The 24,110-nt window shown below is 34.4% G+C and overlaps 1 protein-coding gene across 5 annotated transcripts in view; it reads left to right on the top strand.

Moving 5' to 3' along the window:
* LOC117328468 (glutamine-rich protein 2-like) overlaps nt 1–24,110 on the top strand; it is a 52,044-nt gene that overhangs the window by 7,508 nt on the left and 20,426 nt on the right. For 3 of the 5 annotated variants that reach the window (XM_033886004.1, XM_033886024.1, XM_033886017.1), the window contains exons 2-9: nt 3,240–3,323; nt 4,825–4,875; nt 10,168–10,332; nt 14,351–14,362; nt 18,246–18,392; nt 20,283–20,328; nt 20,806–20,882; nt 21,889–22,722. In XM_033886004.1, the coding sequence (XP_033741895.1) occupies nt 3,240–3,323; nt 4,825–4,875; nt 10,168–10,332; nt 14,351–14,362; nt 18,246–18,392; nt 20,283–20,328; nt 20,806–20,882; nt 21,889–22,722 (1,416 nt within the window). The remainder of the gene's footprint in view (nt 1–3,239; nt 3,324–4,824; nt 4,876–10,167; nt 10,333–14,350; nt 14,363–18,245; nt 18,393–20,282; nt 20,329–20,805; nt 20,883–21,888; nt 22,723–24,110) is intronic. The other 2 variants (XM_033886009.1, XM_033886030.1) reach the window with 2 other exon arrangements.

The raw sequence follows: 24,110 nt of genomic DNA, 5'->3' as shown, positions 1-24,110 counted from the left end.
CCCAGTGACTAAGTGTCTCACACTACAATGCGAGGTTTTACAGTCAGTTTAACATTTCTGTCATACAAGTGTTTAGTTTATCTAGCTGTTATGGAACTTGATCTTATCCTTACTGATTCAAATTGAATGAAATAATGTTTCAAACTTTGTTAGTCATTTTGCCAATATTTATATGGTAACACCTGAAAACTCAACACTCTGACATGATATCTACTGGGTATTTTATAAATTGTGTCCTTTTCATATTATATTGGGTCCCAGTGTATAGTTTTACTGGACTTCATTTTCCATGCTGTTCAAAAAGTCTCGGAACCGGACAGCTTCAATATTAACTCTGCTCAATTTAATTCATTGTCATTCTGAGACGTTCCATTTGGGAATGACTTTTCTTTGAGTGTTAAGAAAATTAACTGTGAAAAATTAGTCACAAAAAATGTTACTAAAGGTTGATGAAATTTTATGGTTCAATGAATATACAGTATATTGGATGGACAGGCAAAATTTTATGGTTCAATGAATATACAGTATATTGGATGGACAGGCAATGATTCACTTCCATTTTTGGACCTGCTTGTATACATTTAAGTTCACTTTGAGATCAAAAGTCAAATTCATTGTCCAGGGCATATATTTCTTAATCACTGAATGTAGGCCATTGGAATTTTATGGTAATAATTAAATATACAGGTCAAGGTTAGATTCTGGAAGGGTTCAGAATTTGTGTATCCAAAATCTGGTATACTTTTTGTTATCATTTATTCCCCTTTCTACTGTTGAAACTGTTGTAATTACTATATGAAGACCAAATCCACCGACAGCACTGTTCACACACGTTCTGTACTCTCTAACTTGAATGATCAAAATGTGGCTTTAATGTATTTGATATCAATTAATCTAATGTGTTGTCAGTGTCATTGGTGGATTTAAAATGTACCCTACAGCACATTCACAAGTGAACATATATACCCTCTGGAAACAACCATGTCAGCGAGACTTCTATCACCATTGATTGGAATTGAGCGGTCCGTTAGTTTTCTGTATAAAACCAGTGTCAGATAGTCAAAATACATTTCAGATCTGATCAAGTAGGAGACAGTTGTGTGTAGAATATCATGGCAAGGTTCCTAGGTGAGGGAGAATCGGGGGTGTATAACCAATATTTCATGCATGGCTTCTCCAGTCTTGGTAAAGCCAGATTAGTTAGCACTATAATCCTGTCTGTAAGAAAGGAATGCAGGTCACACTGGTGTGCCAGGTACTTATACTAGTTAGTACTGTAGTACAGGGAACAGGTGGACATAATCTGTAACAATGAAGACTACTTCCCAGATCGTCGAAATATCATTCCTGGGGACCAATAGTAGTGGCATTGTACAACAGTTGTTTGAAGGATAGTAGAGCGCTATATATCCTACTTAAAATTCTTGATAGCTTGAAAATATTAGGCAACACATGTAACATTGTGGAATAGCATAAAGACATCTGAACAAACCAATGAAGGATGATAATGCTTAAGGAATACGTTAGAATACAATTTATATGAAGTACTGTTTAATCTAATCAGATAGTGCTGTTTGATGGAGAAGAAACACTGCTAAATGATACATTATCTGCATTTTCTACTGATAGTGATCAATGTAAGGAGATTAAAATTTCATGTCATCGCTGTTGAGAAGATCGAGCTGAGACGGCCTTGAGAGCCCTCAGACATAATAGGGCATTACATCTTAAAATTGTTTACCTGCATGGCTGCATTTCTGAAGCTATAAGCAGTGTTAGTCTGGTATTTCACCAACTAAATGTTTCTCCCACTTGGAAAGAAAGTTTTACCTACTAAAACAAAATCTCTTTAATTTTGGGGGACAATCAATCTAGAGTTTAACATTATTTACTTACTCTCAGTAAGCTCTTTCGCTTATAATATTATATTGTAACATATAACACACCACCCTTATAAAACTATGTATTCTGCGTGAGTTAAAGGCAAGGGCAAATCCTCACGTTACGGGTGATACATGTGATAGCCAAAAGACCGGTTAAAAACCTGTAAAATGTGGTCATATGGGTGACTACAACAGTTTGAATAAGGATTTAACAAGACAAATGGTTGATATTGGTGTATTTGTTGATGTCCCATTACTATTATACATGTATTTCAATAAATAAATAAATAAATTCTACAAAATGTACAGCTGTGCATTTCTTTTGGTGAATGTGTAAATATTAATAGCAATATTGCATCATTTAATTTGTACCCAGTGATGGTTGATAGGAGATATATACCAGTATACTATATATATACTGTGCAAATGGGTTATATCTGTGCATATGTCCATTGAGGGCATTTCCTGAGTATATCTCGAAAAACATTCAAAATTTCTACATTTCTACACACATCAATCAAGCAGTCTAGCAGTTCCTTAATTTTGCCATGGAAAAGTTTTTCAGTTTCATATGATACCACGAAAACAAATAGTCAAAAGCACAGGTTAATGCATTCCAGAGTATAATATATATCCATGACAATTTCAAAAAATTTAAGGAAACTTCCTACATTCATCTGCTATAGAGTCTTAGATATGAGTTTTCAGTTATATTTTTTGATCACCATGGAAACATGCAGTCATACTCACTGTTAATATTAATTCCAGATACACACAGTAAGTGAGTGGTTACCAGTTAGTTGGTTCACATGATTAATGATTTACTAAGTCAACTCTGAATTCCTCCACTGTCTACTAATAATATGGCTTTAGTGTATTGATTAGACTTAATTTATAATCACTTCTGTTCCTATATCCTTCATATTTTTACCTTTAAACATGCTGTGACTTGGTTCACTTGGTGGGGGATCTGAATGACTATGTCCTTAATGGCTTTGTGTGTTTCTTTGAAAAATTTACATGAAGATTCATCCTAGATAATTATGTTAATTGAATTTTTCAAATTAATAAGAATCAAAATCTTCTTTGCAGTAACTGTGTAAACAAATTGCCCAAATCACTTTAATTTTACTGTGTTTGGAGCATCTCTCAAAAAACATTAAAAGTAGCTTCATGAAAGTGGAAACTTCCTTTGCATGTCACTCCTGTGGTCTAGCCGTCATGTCTTTGGTTTTATTTTCTGTGTTTTTGCCTGTTAGTTATATGGACATTATGGTTAAAGGCAAAATTCTACATGCTGGTATAAAAAATTGTGTAAATTGTCCTTTATATGTCAGTCGCTTTTCTCTTTTTCAGTTGATGTCTCTTTTTGATGATTTAATGAAACGGATGGATGAATTAAAGAAAGCCAATGAAGACATGAAGAATCAGCTTGATGGGGTAAGTAGCTTGTAATGTGCTTTATAAACAATATTAAACATGTTCTTTGGGTAGCTATACTAATAACATATATTATTTATATCTTTAGAGTGAGGGTACCTGATTTCGTACACATTTTACACATATTTGTAATTTTTTTCTCAAATACATTGCGAAGAAGATTTTATCGACGTCAACCTAATAGATGCACACAATCTGCAATATTTTTGGTAATGTGACGTCATATGCGCAGAAATACACTGCGCAGGGGATCTTTCCTTTACTATTCTTTACTTCCGTGTTTAGCGGCAGTTGGGAACGTGATTTCGTACACCCTTCAAATGTGTGATTCTTAGTAAATATGGCAAATATAAGTATGTGCAGATTTAATTCAGCATATTTTAATCAGGTCTGCCGATTTTCAAACAACAGAAATGTTTTTTGAAGGAATTATGAACTTTTTCAAAAACGTGTCACTTTTTGCGATGCCATCGACCCATTCTGTGGGAATATAGCAACTACTATATATATTTTTTATAAGGATTATCTGGCTGGAATTGTAATAAACAACTTTAAAGCTCCATACAGTTTTTAAGACCAAAAAACAATCAATCATGTCAACCATTTTCGGAATAATGAATGCTCCCTACGATATCTGCCCTGTCGATGATTGGGCTTGTTACGTCAATATACAGTGTTATTTAAATTATTCGAGCTTCTTATTTAAACACTTTTGAGGAAAATGGTAAAGTATTATCTTATTTCAATTATCTCAAAATTATCATAGGTCAGCTGGCTAGATTATATTTCAAATTATGTTTTTAAGCTACCTTGGTCCCATTCTGCAGACAACAAAATACAAATTCTAGTTTCATTTTGAAAACGAGGTTATTCTGAAATTCTATATTTAGCATCACCGAAGAGGGACTATGACGGTGGTTTGCCGTTGGAACGATTTTAAGCCTCCATCGCAGGCGATCGATTGAAAAATTAGGAAAAAACAATTTATTGTACGAAATCACGTCCTGTACGAAATCACGTACCATTACTCTATCTGTCTGAGTAGGAAATCGGTAGTCAAGGAATTTAAACATATAGATTATTGGTTTGTGAAACAGACAACCTTCTTGTTCAGTTTTTACATTGGACCTAGAAATAGAAACAATAAAGATAATTTAAAATTCATTGGGAATATGGTGGCATTTCATATCAGTATTTATACCTTCAAAAGTTAATGGTCCACTGGCTCTACTCGATCCATTATGTGATTGCAGTATCATAAGTACTTGTCTCAGGTAGTAAGCCTATCCATATCTATTGCAATTCTGTAAAAATTCTATCAAGTGCTATAATTTCATCCTCCATCATTAAACGAAATCCGTACTTTAAGTCATATCTGTACAAAATAAAGGGAAGCCTCTATCTAATTATGAGTTATGGAATCTAAAGTGGCAAGGAATATTGAAAATCCATAAATTTTGTTTTGTTCACAGTATTTAATTCCAGTAACTTTTTTTTCCAGCTGAACTTACAGGACATCCTTTCAAGACTGAATGATTTGGAAAACAATGTTGTAAGTATTTGAACATATTTCTTTCATAGTGTACATTAGCTGAATATTTTGTTAAAACATTGATAACAAGTAAATGTGAAGTATGAGTCCAAAACAAACATTGACAACCAATACATGTGAAGTATGAGTCCAAAACAAACATTGACAACAAATACATGTGAAGTATGAGTACAAAACAAACATTGACAACAAATACAGGTGGAGTATGAGTACAAAACAAACTATGACAACAAATACGTGTTAAGTATGAGTACAAAACAAACATTGACAACCAATACATGTGAAGTATGAGTACAAAACAAACATTGACAACAAATACGTGTTAAGTATGAGCACAAAACAAACATTGACAACCAATACATGTGAAGTATGAACACAAAACAAACTATGACAACAAATACAGGTGAAGTATGAGCACAAAACAAACTATGACAACAAATACAGGTGAAGTATGAGTACAAAACAAACATTGACAACAAATACATGTGAAGTATGAGTACAAAACAAACATTGACAACAAATACATGTGAAGTATGAGTACAAAACAAACATTGACAACAAATATGTGTGAAGTATGAGTACAAAACAAACATTGACAACAAATACATGTGAAGTATGAGCACAAAACAAACTATGACAACAAATATGTGTGAAGTATGAGTACAAAACAAACATTGACAACAAATACATGTGAAGTATGAGCACAAAACAAACTATGACAACAAATATGTGTGAAGTATGAGCACAAAACAAACTATGACAACAAATACAGGTGAAGTATGAGCACAAAACAAACATTGACAACAAATACATGTGAAGTATGAGTACAAAACAAACATTGACAACAAATACGTGTTAAGTATTGAGTACAAAACAAACATTGACAACAAATATGTGTGAAGTATGAGTCCAAAACAAACATTGACAACAAATACGTGTGAAGTATGAGTACAAAACAAACATTGACAACAAATACAGGTGAAGTATGAGTACAAAACAAACATTGACAACAAATACGTGTTAAGTATGAACAAAAAACAAACATTGACAATAAATACGTGTTAAGTATGAGTACAAAACAAACATTGACAACAAATACGTGTTAAGTATGAGTACAAAACAAACATTGACAACAAATACGTGTGAAGTATGAGTACAAAACAAACATTGACAACAAATACGTGTTAAGTATGAGTACAAAACAAACATTGACAACAAATACAGGTGAAGTTTGAGTACAAAACAAACTATGACAACAAATACGTGTGAAGTATGAGCACAAAACAAACATTGACAACAAATACAGGTGAAGTATGAGTACAAAACAAACATTGACAACAAATACGTGTGAAGTATGAGTACAAAACAAACATTGACAACAAATACATGTGAAGTATGAGTACAAAACAAACATTGACAACAAATACGTGTGAAGTATGAGTACAAAACAAACATTGACAACAAATACGTGTGAAGTATGAGTACAAAACAAACATTGACAACAAATACGTGTGAAGTATGAGTCCAAAACAAACATTGACAACCAATACGTGTTAAGTATGAGTACAAAACAAACATTGACAACAAATACGTGTTAAGTATGAACACAAAACAAACATTGAAAACAAATACGTGTTAAGTATGAACAAAAAACAAACATTGACAACAAATACATGTGAAGTATGAACAAAAAACAAACATTGACAATAAATACAGGTGAAGTATGAACAAAAAACAAACTATGACAACAAATACAGGTGAAGTATGAACAAAAAACAAACTATGACAACAAATACATGTTAAGTATGAACACAAAACAAACTGTGACAACAAATATGTGTGAAGTATGAACACAAAAGAAACTATGACAACAAATACGTGTTAAGTATGAGTCCAAAACAAACATTGACAACAAATACGTGTTAAGTATGAGTACAAAACAAACTATGACAACAAATACGTGTTAAGTATGAGCACAAAACAAACATTGACAACAAATACGTGTTAAGTATGAGTACAAAACAAACTATTGACAACAAATACATGTTAAGTATGAGTACAAAACAAACTATGACAACAAATACGTGTGAAGTATGAACACAAAACAAACATTGACAACAAATACGTGTTAAGTATGAGTACAAAACAAACTATGACAACAAATACATGTTAAGTATGAACACAAAACAAACATTGACAACAAATACATGTGAAGTATGAGTACAAAACAAACATTGACAAACAAATACGTGTTAAGTATGCGTACAAACAAACATTGACAAACAAATACGTGTAAGTATGAGCACATAACAACATGACAACAAATACGTGTTAAGTATGAAAACAAAAAACTATGACACAAATACGTGCGTGTTAGTATGAGCACAAAACAAACATTGACAACAAATACGTGTTAAGTATGAGTACAAACAAACATTGACAACAAATACAGGTGAAGTATGAGTACAAAACAAACATTGACAACAAATACGTGTGAAGTATGAACACAAAACAAACTATGACAACAAATACGTGTGAAGTATGAGTCCAAAACAAACATTGACAACAAATACGTGTGAAGTATGAGTCCAAAACAAACATTGACAACAAATACAGTGTGAAGTATGAACACAAAACAAACATTGACAACAAATACGTGTTAAGTATGAGTTATTGAGTAGAAAACAAACATTGACAACAATTACACTTGCTTCGATCTTTATAGTTGAAGATCTTTTTTGAAGGATCACCAATCATAGACATTTTTACTTATAAGTTATAAATATCTATACTGAAGTTGTGTTCTGATAAACATTAGAGATTGATATGTTTTAGACCCCGAGCCAAGCTCCCAAACCCAATGTCAAGGTAACCTATGATCAGAGTATGATGGCGTAGTGTTGTAATGTGCTAAATGTTTGAATTTTGTGTCACTGATCATGAGCTGTATTTAGGTATTCCTCACACTGTACAAACTACTGATACACCTACCAAAGGCTTACCTGTGTCAATTTTATACACTCTGAAATTTTCCATTAGCATGTTGTTAAATAAATAATTATACTTGATTGATTTTGTGTCTGTCTACACACTACACAATATATACAGATCACTACATTTATATATATACACAAGATGTACCAATCAATTTTAGAAAATGGTCCAATAGTATACTGGAGTTTTCAGTCCTACCATGTGTGTTGAATACAATGTTTTTGTGTTTATATACAATACTTTTATGTGTATTGATTCTGCCATCAAATAATCAGGAATACATCCTATACCACAGATAGTACCTGTTATTGAGCTGGTTGACTCTGAAGGAATGATGTCCATGTACTTACAAGTATACATGAGAATTCATTGTATTATTTACATCAACCTAAACATCAAGTAACATGATGTTACTGAGATTTGTGATTATGCCACTTAAAGCATATCAAAAGCAGTATATCATTTGAGGTCTTTTAAAGTTGATCATTGAAGTTCATGAGAAAAAGAATACATGTCCATCCTTAACTTAATCCTGATCAGTGTTGTAATGGTATAATTAGCTCACACTGTGAGCTAATGCTGTACCCCCATCGTCGGCATCGGTGTCCCTGACCCCTAGACTTTAAAGTTTTTTTAATAAGTTTTTGGAAAGCTTGCAAGTCAAAAGGTATACACCTCACGCCCATTCTAATTTGGTTTATACATTCATAAGAGGTCTAGGAGTGCTATTATGAAATAATCATGCAGAAAAAAATTATGATTTTTTCGCATTTCACCATTTTGTGGACTTAACTTTTTTTGGCACCAAAACCCACTTTAAAGTGTTTACACTTGTTAGTTTTGGGTTGTGCTTGTCCCCTCTTGTGTGCTTCATCTTGTCAGGGGTCTATCTCCTACACTAAGTGTCACTGGAGCTTCATATTGGGGACATGGGTTCACCTAGTGACTCAGTGTGTCATGTATCCAAGTAGGGCATTCTGACCTACATTTTGACATTTGACCTACCTTGCAAAAAAAGTTTGCCCAAGCAGACTCTTTCTCCTACACAATACTTGTCACTGGAAGTTCAAACTTGGGGTATCGGGTCCGCTTACTTTGAGCATGGGTTCCTCTTACTTATTGTATGGATTCCTTACTTGCATTGAACATCTGATATCACCTTCTAAAGTAAGTGCAGATATTTCTTAATTCCTGAATTTTTAACATTAATACGACCCAATACAGTTATTGAACACAGTTTGTCTATCAAATTTTCAGTTTGTAGACTTAGCTCCTACACAAATTCATCATATGTAAATTTTGGTGTGAAATGTATAATTTTACTTCTGATAGGGGACTGTAATTCACCAAAATTCAAATTAAATCATCAATATCCAGATCGAGGCGATGTTGATAGACAGCTAGAGCAATAATTTGAGAACATCAGATGGTACACAGGTTTATCCAGACCTTAATTCAGACTGAATAAACCCAGGGCCAGGGCAAAATAGGAACAAAAACACAGTTCATAAAAGTACCAAGAGAATTAGACAAAGGGTTCTGGAAGAGCATGTTCCTGCTTTACCTAAGACACCAGCCATATGCAAGTTTATGGTCAAATCCAGGTAAGGCCACATTTGGAAAGCCAGGATGGAGACATCGAAACCTCCAGGGATTGACCATCCAACAGGGATAAATTCATATACAAGGAATACATGTACCTCCCAATGAGAGCAGGATGTTGACTTTATACTTAGGTCTTGATCAAGATACATCTCTGTTTGTTGTCAACATCTATTATAAAAATAGTGTTATTGAGAACAAACCCTTGAATACCAAATCAACTACAACAGTATGTCTAAGAACAAAATAACTAGGAAAGAATAGATTTTTTTTTTTTTTTTTTTTTTACATTATATGAAATCTGAAACTATTACATGTATAAGATGAAATTTAAAATGAAATAGAAACTATTAAAATAATTGCAATGAATAATCATATTTGGTTCAATTGATCCAATGTAATAAATTCTATTTCAGAATTCAGAACTTTGACACTTTCACAATTATTTCAGCTGTCAGATGGCAGTGTCATATGGGCTGATTGATAACTCCAACAGGTCGACTATATGTACATCATTGTGACATGGTATTGCCTATTGTGATAGATACCAACAATATATATCAGATTCGTTAATAATGCAATTCCCTATCACACACCATTCACAAGACAAAGTAATCATCATCAAACTGCCACGTTGATGTCCATTGTAAAAGTTATTATATTGCTGTTAATTGTTTTCTTTTAATGATCTTACAGAAAGACCTGAATGATAAGTTTGGCACACTTCCCACTACAGAAGAGCTCTCATTGTTTGTCACATGGCCTGGCCTGGAGGATGCACTCAAGGGTGTCAAGCGTGACTGGGAAAATCTCCAGCCTCCAGAACGCGTCGTCATAGAGATGTCTAGTCAGACAGAACCTGTAAGTCACATGGCCTACTACACATATTGTCTGTACTTGGTAACTAATAAATAATCTCACATAAAACCAGCCAATAAATGTTTAATAGATGTTTACCAACCAATAGTTTGTTTGTGATAGTAGATCTGCGTAGTTATGGCTGACAAGCTACTGCAGTATTGGAATTTTAACCTACCTAAGAGATCCCAGGCCCAAACATCACTAGTAGAATGCTAACATCTCAAGGATATTTAGTGTTAATTAAATATTTTAAATCAAACCATGTCTAGCATTGCTCTAAAGTAAAATTCAATTAGCTTAAGTTTGATTTATTAGTTAAATTCTTGTTTATTTCTTTAGAAATGTTCTCATGTCATTCAGAGTTTTATAGTCACATGATTTGTTTGCTTGAGTTAAATTTTATACACAATTTGTCTAAATTCATCAGTCTCCATATGAAATTTTGTTGTTTTTTCTTATTAATTTTTAGAAGTCTAGTTATACATTTCAATGAACAAGTTAAACATTAAAGAGAACATGTATTTGTTATTGGATAGTAATTGGCCGTATGGTAATAAATTAAAAAGATATATGTAATATTTAGTTATATATCCCTTGTTTCATTTGAACAATTTATCATATTTATTCAAATCATCATATACAGTGGAACTTCGTTAACTCGAACTCGACGGGACCACGAGAAAACTTTGAGTTATCCGAGTGTTCGAATTAAGCGAGTTGTCATTTTTGGTGCAAAGTTTGGTCAATATTTGTCAACATTATATAATCATTATAACTCCGCTTTGTCGCTCATCAGTTTAGTGTAAAGACTGGTCAATACATGTAAATGTATATGTAATACTTCGTTCTGTCACTCGTAGTTTGGTGTTATTTTGCCGATATACAGTCTCGATAAAGTTTCTTTTGATTTGTCTCTTCAATAACGGTCTGATGTACATGTCATGTTTGTAAAAGGAATAACGATAAAATGGAACTCAACCGAATAACAATTTATTAATGTCATATCAAATAACCGTTTAAATTTAACACAGATTATATGTAAAACGTAACAGAACCATTACCTTATATTGGACATATAAAATACTGTTTGTTTGTCCTACTTAGGATTTACCGACAACCACGCCATTTCCATGTGTATTAGCACAGGAAGTTGGGCTGCGCATGTGCGTATAAAATGTTACTGTTGCTGAGTTTGCGTGTTATCCGTTTTAATAGACAGCACTGACCGTTACAGTCTCTGAACACCTCGGCAGTAATTGCGCTATTGTTTCAGCAGTTTAAAGATTTAATAGGCATCAGTGACTGTTTGATTCCTACACCTGTAAAAACATCAGCCGAGTAGATCTACTGGTGTGTCAAAGATTAGTTCCGCTTGAGCGAGCAGGTAGATGAGGTGTTGACTATCGTGTGTACTATTATCGGTGACCGCCTTAGGAAATTACCTGATGTAAGTAAAACAGTACTTTTTATCACCAACAGTTACTGTTATAAGAATCCACTGACAAATTCTTTAATGAATTTACGAAACACTTATAATAGCATATAATAATCGGTAGGTTTGTAGTGCCGATACAAACAGAATTTCGATGTTGAAAAAATGTTGGCATTTACCACGTACTGATCGTTGTTGGACACAAAAATGATACTTCGAGTTATTCGATCATTTCAAGTAGGATTTTTATTGTTGGGACCAAATTTTCACTTTGTATTATCCGAGTTTTTCAAGTTTTCCGAATTCGAGTTTTCCGAGTTTTTTTTACTAGCAAAAAGAGGCAATTCGGCCGGGACTGGCAAAGTACTTCGAATTAAGCGGGGTATTCGAGTTTTCCGAGTTCGAGTTAAGGAAGTTCCACCGTACATGTAGTCATGTGATAAGGCAGCTAGACATATATGTAACTCTAGGTGAAAACATCCATGATGTCACAATAAAACATCCCTGTCACAATAAAACATCCATGTTGTCACAATAAAACATCCCTGTCACAATAAAACATCCATGTTGTCACAATAAAACATCCCTGTCACAATAAAACATCCATGTTGTCACAATAAAACATCCCTGTTGTCACAATAACACATCCCTGTCACAATAAAACATCCCTGTTGTCACAATAAAACATCCCTGTTGTCACAATAAAACATCCCAGTTGTCACAATAAAACATCACTGTTGTCACAATAAAACATCCCTGTTGTCACAATAAAACATCCCTGTTGTCACAATAAAACATCACTGTTCTCACACTAAAACATCACTGTTGTCACAATGAAACATCACTGTTGTCACAATAAAACATCCCTGTTGTCACAATAAAACATCTCTGTTGTCACAATAAAACACCCCTGTCACAATAAAACATCCCTGTTGTCACAATAAAACACCCCTGTCACAATAAAACATCACTGTTGTCAAAATAAAACATCCCTGTCACAATAAAACACCCCTGTTGTCACAATAAAACACCCCTGTTGTCACAATAAAACATCACTGTTGTCACAATAAAACATCTCTGTTGTCACAATAAAACATCACTGTTGTCACAATAAAACATCCCTGTTGTCACAATAAAAAACAACCTTGTCACAAAATACATTAAATCTTTTATCTGTGACACAAAATATCTATTTCAATATCTGTTAGATAAAACATCCCTGTCACAAGTGTATTGCGTCATAATTTTTGTCACAAAATATCAAGTTTATAATACCAAGAATACCCCTTTACAACTGGGTGTGACAGTCATTATAATTTGTCTGGCAAGCTTTCCATTCCTCATCAACTTGTAACCTTAGGTAGGCCTGATTAATTTCAGCCTCAGGTAAAAGGCCATTGATCAGAGGGATGTTATTGAACCTGCTATCATTAGTGTGGATGAGGGCCATCAAAGTGTTGTGTCCTTTGTCCAGTCTGGGGATCATGTGTGGGGTCTAATGAGGCTTGTATTGGCTATTTCCAATATAATGTTTCATATATGTAAATTTTTAGACCTAGAACTTTCTATTGATTTGGATGGTAATTAAATAGATGTATACAGACACCAATTTCTTTTACCATTAAGTGTAGTGTGAATAAGTTCATAGATCGTATAAATTGACCGCTGAAGTCATGTTGGTAATGGATTGTAGTATTCATAACAGACAACAGCGATGATATAATCCGACTTCAATGTACAGTAGGAAACACTGTGACCAGCGAGGTCCCAGGTGGGGGAGGTCAAAGTCACCTTCTCCATGGACTTTATGTGTATAGTTGATGGGGCTCTTTGTAATAATTACCTGTATTAATCATAGCAGTAGTTTGTGACACAGTGTCCAGCTTGACCATTAGGTGGACGTGTGTCATGTAATGCTAGGTACATAATTGCTCTGAATAGTTTATCTTAATAGATCTAACAGTTTATCACATTGGTTAAAATATCATGAATATATATCACTTTAATAGCCAACTGCATGAAGTTGGGTATGACTCTTCTAGCTCACATCTCATGAATATATATTTGATTTTAATGTAACAGGAAAGTTTGAACAGCTATTATGGACTGAGATTTTAATTTCACCCATATAATATATGTATGACTAAACGCTGGTGAGGTCACGGTCAAGTGACAGACATACAGGCTGTATATAACACACCTGTCTCAGATAAGGTCCATGGTTTAATCGTGTTCCCAGTGATGTTTCGGAAGAGTACAGTTGTAGGTACTCATATTAGGTATATTATACCCGATACCAACACATTAATAGCTAGTACAAATAAAGTCTGCAAGATCTACTCAACAGCTTAACACTTATCCAACATTTAAATTACAATGGACATAGTCCTTTAAAACTGCAACAAATGCTCAAACCTTTTAGCTAATACTTGTATTTAAGCAGAATAGGATTTCTCTTGATATGAAAGTATATCTTCTGAGATAACACATCCCTGAATGTCCTTGGATTATGTTATGTAAGATTTTTATAAAAATGTTGAGTATACATTGCTGTTATATAAAGAAAATTTGACTTTTTTTTTCTAGCATCGAAAAAAGGTTTGTATAAATGCATGTTTAAGTTGATGTGCACATGATCAGGCATGCCAATTAATTAACTGTTGTACAGTACAAACTATAATTAGTAATTCAGGATAGAACATCATTCACGTGAGAATTATAACTGTATAGGTCAAGGTGTACCGATACGTCATGTCAGAGTTATAGATAAGGATACAAATAGTAGTGGTGACTGAGATCTAGATCTAACAATAAGTCAAGTCTGAGTTAGAAATCTAGATCTAACAATAAGTCGTGTCAGAGTTATAAATACAGATCTAACAATAAGTCAAGTCTGAGTTAGAAATCTAGATCTAACAATAAGTCGTGTCAGAGTTATAAATACAGATCTAACAATAAGTCAAGTCTGAATTATAAATCTAGATCTAACAATAAGTCGTGTCAGAGTTATAAATACAGATCTAACAATAAGTCGTGTCAGAGTTATAAATACAGATCTAACAATAAGTCAAGTCTGAATTATGAATCTAGATCTAACAATAAGTCAAGTCTGAGTTAGAAATATTACAATATATTGAATAAGTCAGCATAAAGTTTTTTAAATTTATATATGACAATAGGTTGTGTCAGTAATAAATGTTAATATAACATTAAAGTGGTGTCAGAGTTATTATAAGGCAAGAATACAAAGATAACTGGTGTCTTAGTTATAAGTCTAGATCTAACAATAAGTTGTCAGAGTTATAAATACAGATCTAACAATAAGTCAGGTCTGAGTTAAATGTCTAGATCTAACAATAAGTCGTGTCAGAGTTAAAAATACAGATCTAACAATAAGTCTTGTACAGATCTAACAATGAGTTGTGTCTGAGTTAAATGTCTAGATCTAACAATAAGTCAGGTCTGTTTTACAAATCTAGATCTAACAATAAGTCAGGTCTGAGTTACAAATCTAGATCTAACAATAAGTTGTGTCTGAGTTAAAAGTCTAGATCTAACAATAAGTCTAGTCTGAGTTATAAATCTAGATCTAACAATAAGTCAGGTCTGAATTATAAATCTAGATCTAACAATAAGTCTTGTCAGAGTTATAAATACAGATCTAACAATAAGTCTAGTCTGAATTATAAATCTTAAGTTAACAATAAGTCATGCCTTGGGTATAAATCTAACAATAACTTGTTAATTATCAAGTCATGTCAGAGTTGTACTATATACAATACAGTCTGTGCCAGAGTTAAAGGATACAAAAATAAGTGGAGTCTGAGATATAAATCTAGATACATCATAGTTTATAAATCTAGATTATGTTCTAACTCATATCAATTATATATTAGGGTATGACCATATGTATCAATAAAATGTCCATGTTATAAGATAAGGTTTATATATATTTGCACACATATATATTGGTTTCTTTTATTTTTCTTTGAATTTTAAATGAAATGATATATTGCTAATTCATAGATCTAAAAAAAAATGGTTTCTGATTTTTGTTCCCCCAATATGCACTGTGTATCGTATTGTTTTATTGTCATTTTTAAAGAAAACATTCCTTTACATTATTCATCACTTTTTACATTCTCACTTTGGGGAGGTTCTCCTGTAGCATATATAAAAAGTAAACTGAAGAGGAAAATCAGAACATTTTATATAGTACAGACAGGAGACTATAGTTTTTCTGGTTCCAGTGATATCATGTTTTATATAGTACAGACAGGAGACTATAGTTTTCCTGGTTCCAGTGATATCATGTTTTATATAGTACAGACAGGAGACTATAGTTTTCCTGGTTCCAGTGATATCATGTTTTATATAGTACAGACAGGAGACTATAGTTTTTCTGGTTCCGGTGATATCATGTTTTATATAGTACAGACAGGAGACTATAGTTTTTCTAGGCCAGTGATATCATGTTTTATATAGTACAGGCAGGAGACTATAGTTTTTCTAGTTCCAGTGATATCATGTTTTATATAGTACAGACAGGAGACTATAGTTTTTCTGGCTCTGGTGATATAAATTTTTCTTGGTAATAGTTGTATCACTTTCCCTTTAAATATATACATTTGTGTACTGGTTGTATTTTCTATATTTGTCATCAAAGTGAAGTCATGTGGCAAACCTGTACAATGTCCTTTACACTTTATATCTATTGTACCAAGTTAAAATGGCTCTTATAATATCTGAACCACAATGTACTAATGTATTTCAAAGATATAAAAAAAAAATAGAATATTTGATCAATTAAGTAATCTTTAACAGAAAAAATATCCTATCTGTCTGAAAGTTACGGTCAGATTCATTCATGTTTCTCTAGCAAGTACAACAGATTGATGACGTGGTTGTAAGTGTTACAATTTTATTAATAAATGCGAGTTTTCAGTTGATTTTGGTGTCTTAGTTACATTCTTAACATGAGATATAGTTGATTTTTTAGACTCCTACTTACAGCCTGTCTGCTGTAACCAAGGTTAACCTTACAGGTGTGTAACTGGACAGGAAGTATGTACTTTGTCTGGTTACACCTGGGCTTTATTGTACCCATGGGACTTAGTTTTTTGAAATGTGATCACCTGATCAATATGTAATGCCAGTAATTATTTTCTTATCCAAACCTTAAGCACACAGATAGAGAATGACTGCAAAACAATAGATTAAACAAAGGTAATGCCTAACTGATAATCCACTAACAGGCTTCACTCGTGCTTACATTTATTTTATAGATTTAAACATTTGATGAGAGACAGAAATGGATACAATAATTTCTTATGTCCTCTTATTTAATCAAATATCCATAATATTCTTCACTTTGATGTACATTTGTTTATAAACACCTGTCATTTCTCTTTTTTTCTGATTTAACAGTTAAGCATGACTATTGAATAGCATGATACTCAAAACTGCCAAATATTTCTCAATTTGAAAAAAAAAAGCATATGTTGAAACTTTTAAACAGCAAGCATGGTTATATTTGAAGTGACCCTGTATTATGGTACTGGTACTGTCCTTGGCATGGCTATCCCTGCTCCAACACTATTCTGTCATGTATTAGTCTAGAGAAGTCACATCCTAGCAATACTTAATATCCCATAATACTGGTCAGCATACAGGACAGACGTACTGGTCAGTATAATGCAGGACAGACTGGTCAGTATACAGGACAGACTGGTCAGTATTAAATACAGGATGGTCTGGTCAGTATACAAGACTAACTGGTCACTGTACAGGAAAGTCTGGTCAGTATACAAGACAGTCCGGTCAGCATATGGGACGGGCTTGTCAGTATAAAGGATAGACTGGTCAGTATACTGGAAAGACTGGTCAGTATACAGAACAGACTGGTCAGCTTACAAGACAGACTGTTCAGTATACAGGATAGAATGGTCAGCATACAGGACAGACTGGTCAGTATACAGGAAGGACTGGTGGGTATACAGGACAGACTTGTCAGTATGCTAGATGGACTGGTCAGTATACAGGAAGGACTTGTCAGTATGCTAGATGGACTGGTCAGTTTACTTGACAGACTGGTCAGTATACAGGACAGACTGGTCAGTATACTAGATGGACTGGTTGGTATACAGGACAGACTGGTCAGTATACTAGATGGACTGGTCAGTATACAGGAAGGGTATGGACTGGTCAGTATACAGGACAGACTGGTCAGTATACTAGATGGACTGGTCAGTATACAGGACAGACTGTACACAGCAGGAATCACCAGCTTACTTTCCAGCCTTTAGTAGTCATTTGATATGTTGATTTTACACATTACATAAAATGTTATTACCTGACATAAAATCTGAATTACGCTACAAATAGTTAAATTTGTAGATATGTTTTGATTTTGTAGTTTACTTTATAATTACCAGGTATTTATGTTGTGTCTAATGTCATTATACCCCTCTCTTTTCTCCAGGTGTCCCGACCAGCTTCCTCACGTCCTAGTACCCGCATGAGTTCATCCAGTACTGGACCATCAGAACAACTGTTGGATGTTTTGGAACACCTCGGAAAGCTCAGTGATTCCCATAATGCCCTAGAGAAGAGGGTGGAAGTCCTTGAGGTAAGACTTGAGCCACACTAGTAGTAGTTTTTCTGGACATTGTTTATGGCAGAGTTTGCTATCTAGACCACCTTGAAAATGATATTAGTCTAGAGTATTATTTGTATAGACGAACCTGTAACAATTATATCTCAAGTCCAAATACTTCAGAGAGATGTTTAGCTACATATTGTTAATGGTCTGCAATTTTAACAGGAACAGTGCGTTTCCGACAGTACTTTGAATTGTTTTGTCTCATGCAGTATTTAGTCAAACAACACTTATGATAAATTATCTGACATGTAGTTCTAGGTTCTTTTAAACTGATCTTTTATTGATGTTCCTGTCTTTTAATTATAAATCGTCCCTGAGGAGTATTATCAGACCAAGGGCCAAAGGTTATAGAAAAAATACTTCAGGGAATTAAATCTGAATTCAAAAAATAAGCTGGGGTGTATTAATATATGACGTAATTTTGATACCATTGTGGTAGGATGTATTATAACGTATTGATGTATTATAACGTGGTATTGATAACATTGTGGTTGGATGTATTATAACGTAGTATTGATGTATTATAACGTAGTATTGATGTATTATAACGTAGTATTGATAACATTGTGGTTGGATGTATTATAACGTAGTATTGATATATTATAACGTAGTATTGATAACATTGTGGTAGCTAGGATGTATTATAACGTAGTATTGATGTATTATAACGTATTGATGTATTATAACGTGGTATTGATAACATTGTGGTTGGATGTATTATAACGTAGTATTGATGTATTATAACGTAGTATTGATGTATTATAACGTAGTATTGATAACATTGTGGTTGGATGTATTATAACGTAGTATTGATATATTATAACGTAGTATTGATAACATTGTGGTAGCTAGGATGTATTATAACGTAGTATTGATGTTTTATAACGTAGTATTGATCTATTATAACGTAGTATTGATAACATTGTGGTTGGATGTATTATAACGTAGTATTGATGTATTATAACGTAGTATTGATAACATTGTGTTAGGATGTATTATAACGTAGAATTGATAACATTGTGGTAGCTAGGATGTATTATAACGTAGTATTGATCTATTATAACGTAGTATTGATAACATTGTGGTAGGATGTATTATAACGTAGTATTGATGTATTATAACGTAGTATTGATAACATTGTGGTAGGATGTATTATAACGTAGTATTGATAACATTGTGGTAGCTAGGATGTATTATAACGTGGTATTGATAACATTGTGGTAGGATGTATTATAACGTATTGCTGTATTATAACGTAGTATTGATAACATTGTGGTTGGATGTATTATAACGTAGTATTGATGTATTATAACGTAGTATTGATAACATTGTGGTAGGATGTATTATAACGTAGAATTGATAACATTGTGGTAGCTAGGATGTATTATAACATAGTATTGATGTATTATAACGTAGTATTGATAACATTGTGGTAGCTAGGATGTATTATAACGTAGTATTGATAACATTGTGGTAGCTAGGATGTATTATAACGTAGTATTGATAACATTGTGGTAGGATGTATTATAACGTAGAATTGATAACATTGTGGTAGCATGTATTATAACGTAGTATTGATAACATTGTGGTAGCTAGGATGTATTATAACGTAGTATTGATGTATTATAACGTAATATTGATGTATTATAACGTAGTATTGATAACATTGTGGTAGCTAGGATGTATTATAACGTAGTATTGATGTATTATAACGTAGTATTGATAACATTGTGGTAGCTAGGATGTATTATAACGTAGTATTGATGTATTATAACGTGGTATTGATAACATTGTGGTAGCTAGGATGTATTATAACGTAGTATTGATAATTTTGTGGTATTGTTGTTTGTTTTATAGGCAGAGATAAAGAACAAGATGGACAAGACAGATCTCGAAAATCTAAGTAAGTAGAAATCTGATTTATTTAGTAATACAAGGATGGGATGTCCTGGAGATTTTTTTCTTGAATTTGTGATGATAGTTATAATTACATAGCTTTACCTTTGTGACATTGATGATAGTTATTAGCTCACCGGTTAGGAGTAACCGAGAGCTAATGCTGTCACCCCAGCGTCCGCGTCCGTGTCCCACCCCATTTTAAAGTTTTGGGGGTAAGTTTTTGGAAAGCTTGTAAGTCCAAAAGTTTACACCTCACAGCCTTCTAATTTGGTTTATACATCCATTAAAGGTCTAGGAGTGATATTATGTGACTTACAATTTCAAAATGACATGCTTACACATACATAAAAAATGAGTGCATTAAGTGTGATTGCTGCTGCCGCTGAGCTTCACAATCATTGATTGCACTTGTATAACTTTACTTTTGTGACATCAATGATAGTTATAATTAAATAACTTTACAGCTGTGTCTTTGTTTCAGATCTTTCCTCAGACTTACTGGAGCAGCTTGCTAAGCTGAAGGAGGAATTGGATGCCTTACAACAGGCTAGAGAAAAGGTAATCCCCAGACTGTATGACGGCTTACCCTTTAACATTTAACCACATGTTATGAAATGCTGATATTGCTAACTGCTTTATCATAACAATGATGTATTAACCATATATAGTTAGTGCTGAATAATTACTTTGTTAAAAACTCATTGCTCAAGCTATTTTCATTACTTCATCTAATGCTTGTAAATCATGTATAACTATATTAGTGTGTGTACTCTGTACCCGTGTTATGCACCAGTAAAAATTTAACCAGAGATGTATTGAACACCAGCATGCTATATCTGATGTAGTTTTGACACTTATCAAAGTGTATTGTCCAGGGAATGCACCTACAGGAATCGTCCTAATACTGTGTATGATATGTAGCTATTCTTACTACAGTCCTGTCCAGGCAAACAAGGTAGTGAAGGATCTATTAGTTCAACCCAACAAACAATTCACTTTAGAGGAACAATATATTAAACTCGGGGTTCTAGAACAAGATATTCACTAACACTGATAAATATAAAACAAGACTTACTCAAAAGAAACATACAGGGTTCTAGGATGATAAGAATATCACTGACACTTTGGCTCCATTTATATATGCGCCAATTTATGAAAAAGAATTTTCATCAAATTAACATATGAAGAGAATTAAGGAGAGTATCGATCATTTCTGTAGTATTGAGTCTGTAGGTTTCATTTTATCGAAGTAACATGAGGGGGTTCAAGGGCAATTGTTATGCCAATACAGTGAGCTCTAGGAACACTTTCCATAAATAATATTAGGGATCTAGGTTTATGCTTTGCTTGAGAAATATTTTTAAATCTCTTCATTTATGAACAAATGTTGTTATTCCATTCAAAAATTTAAAGATAAACAATTCACGAATTTGTGTTGTCCCATCTGGGTTTTTCTGACTCCTAAGTTTCTTGGACAAGACTTCAATATTGATGCTACATTTATGTACTATATGCACACTAATCTGCACTCGCCTTCTTTCTCCTCCCTCTTCTGTCTATCCAGTATGGTAACACTGCCTCTGATAGTCTTGCCATTCTTAAGGCCACGACTCAATTCAAGAAAGGTAAGCAAAGCTCTGACAGGGCTGGCCCATTGTCAGAGTCGGAGGAAAGTGGTAGCGGTGGGGAAACAACAGAGTCTGACAGTCAGGAGATGCTGGCAGAGCTCAACAAACAGGAACTTATGGCCATAGCTATTGATGCTCTGTCTAACAAGGTCACAGTAATGGAAGATCGCCTGAAAGTGTTCCAGGACATGATGATGGATGACAGTGCCTACCAAAGTGATGTTTCTGAATTGCGATCTTGGCTGACCGGGATGGAACAGAGGCCAGACCCATTCGCAGACCTTGATATCACTTCCAGTGAAAATGACATCCCTCCAAAACCTCCGAGTCCAAAGCCATCTACCTCTTCAGAAAAACCACAAGTCAAACCTGAAGTCAAACCTAAACCTGAAGTCAAACCTGAAGTCAAACCTGAAGTCAAACAAGAAGAAGTCAAAGAAACCCAAGGGAAAGAAAGTCCACAAAAAAATAAAAAGGTGTCAAGCAACGAGAACATGCTTAACATTAAATTTGAACAAGAGATCATGGACATCTTTACCAAAGCAGCATCTGATGCTGAGAGTCAGGCAGAGGAGTTGAAAAACATGAATTTGTCGTCTGAGGAGTTGGTCAAAGCTAACAACAAAATCCGCACACTGGCAGTGGTACTTAATGACCAACTTCAGGATGTCCGTGACAAGATCTTCACCCTCGATCATGACCTCAAGAGAATGGCTCGTGGCATTGAGTTTGCTCTACTCAGGTCAAAGGTTGCCGGAATGAATGATTTGGTCAGTTTTAAGCTTATTTCTGTCTTTCTAGATTATTTAAATGTTTCTGTTTTACAATTTCAGCATGATTGTTAAAACTTTATATTTATTTTACTTTGAACTTTTACTAACAGTATTGTAACTATTTTACATTGCCTCCTTAAACATGGGTTTGAAGATGGATAGACTCGAGGAAGGTCTAATAGAGGGCAACATGTCAGCTGGTGGTAAAGTAACAGACACAAGGGGTCCTACATCTAGTGGCTCAGTGACAGGAGAATCTTCTGTGAGGGGAGAGGCCACCACACATTGTTCAGACATAGCCTTCCCTACAGGGGCTATTGTCCTTACAAATGGGGTGTCCAGCACCCAAGGAGTTTCAGACTCTCCTGGCACTACAGGGAGACAAAGAGGGGACTCTCAGCTTCCCCAGGGACCTAGAGATTCTCCTGGGGCTATCCGACAACAAAGGATTGACCCTGAGTATACAAAGGGAGCTAAAGACTCCCCTGGTGCTAAGGGTTCCAAGTCTGAGGTTGACCAGGTAGCTGATCTAGACAGCATGTTTACCTTCTGTTTTTCAGTGGTTGTACCACCATTCCTCCCTACACTTTTTCTTTTGTTTCTATAGTCAAATCAACCCCCTTCTAATGCTCATATATGACCCTTCCTCTTATGGTCATATGACCGTCCATCTTATGGTCATATCACCCTTTCCCTTTTTGTCATATCACCCTCCCCTTATGGTCATATCAACTTCCCCTTTATTGTCATATCACCCACCCCTTATGGTCATATCACCCTTCCCCTTTATGGTCATATCACCCTTCCCTTTATGGTCATATCACCCTCCCCCTTATGGTCATATCACCCTCCCCCCTTATGGTCATATCACCCTCCCCTTATGGTCATATCACCCTCCCCATTATGGTCATATCACCCTTCCCTTTATGGTCATATCACCCTCCCCTTATGGTCATATCACCCTTCCCTTTATGGTCATATCACCCTCCCCCCTTATGGTCATATCACCCTCCCTTTATGGTCATATCACCCTCCCCCCTTATGGTCATATCACCCTCCCCTTATGGTCATATCACCCTTCCCCTTTATGGTCATATCACCCTCCCCCCTTATGGTCATATCACCCTCCCTTTATGGTCATATCACCCTCTCCCCTTATGGTCATATCAACCTCACCATTATGGTCATATCACCCTCCCCCTTATGGTCATATCACCCTCCCCTCTTATGGTCATATCACCCTCCTCTTATGGTCATATCAACCTCCCCCTTATGGTCATATCACCCTCCCCCTTTTGGTCATATCACCCTCCCCTTATGGTCATATCGCCCTCCCTCTTATGGTTATATCACCCTCCCTCTTATGGTCATATCACCCTTCCCCC

This window comes from Pecten maximus, chromosome 1 (genome assembly GCF_902652985.1).
Source record: "Pecten maximus chromosome 1, xPecMax1.1, whole genome shotgun sequence".
NCBI classification, from domain to species: Eukaryota; Metazoa; Mollusca; class Bivalvia; order Pectinida; family Pectinidae; genus Pecten; species Pecten maximus.
Note: the sequence above shows the minus strand (reverse complement) of the source record. Positions and strands in the feature narration are given on the sequence as shown.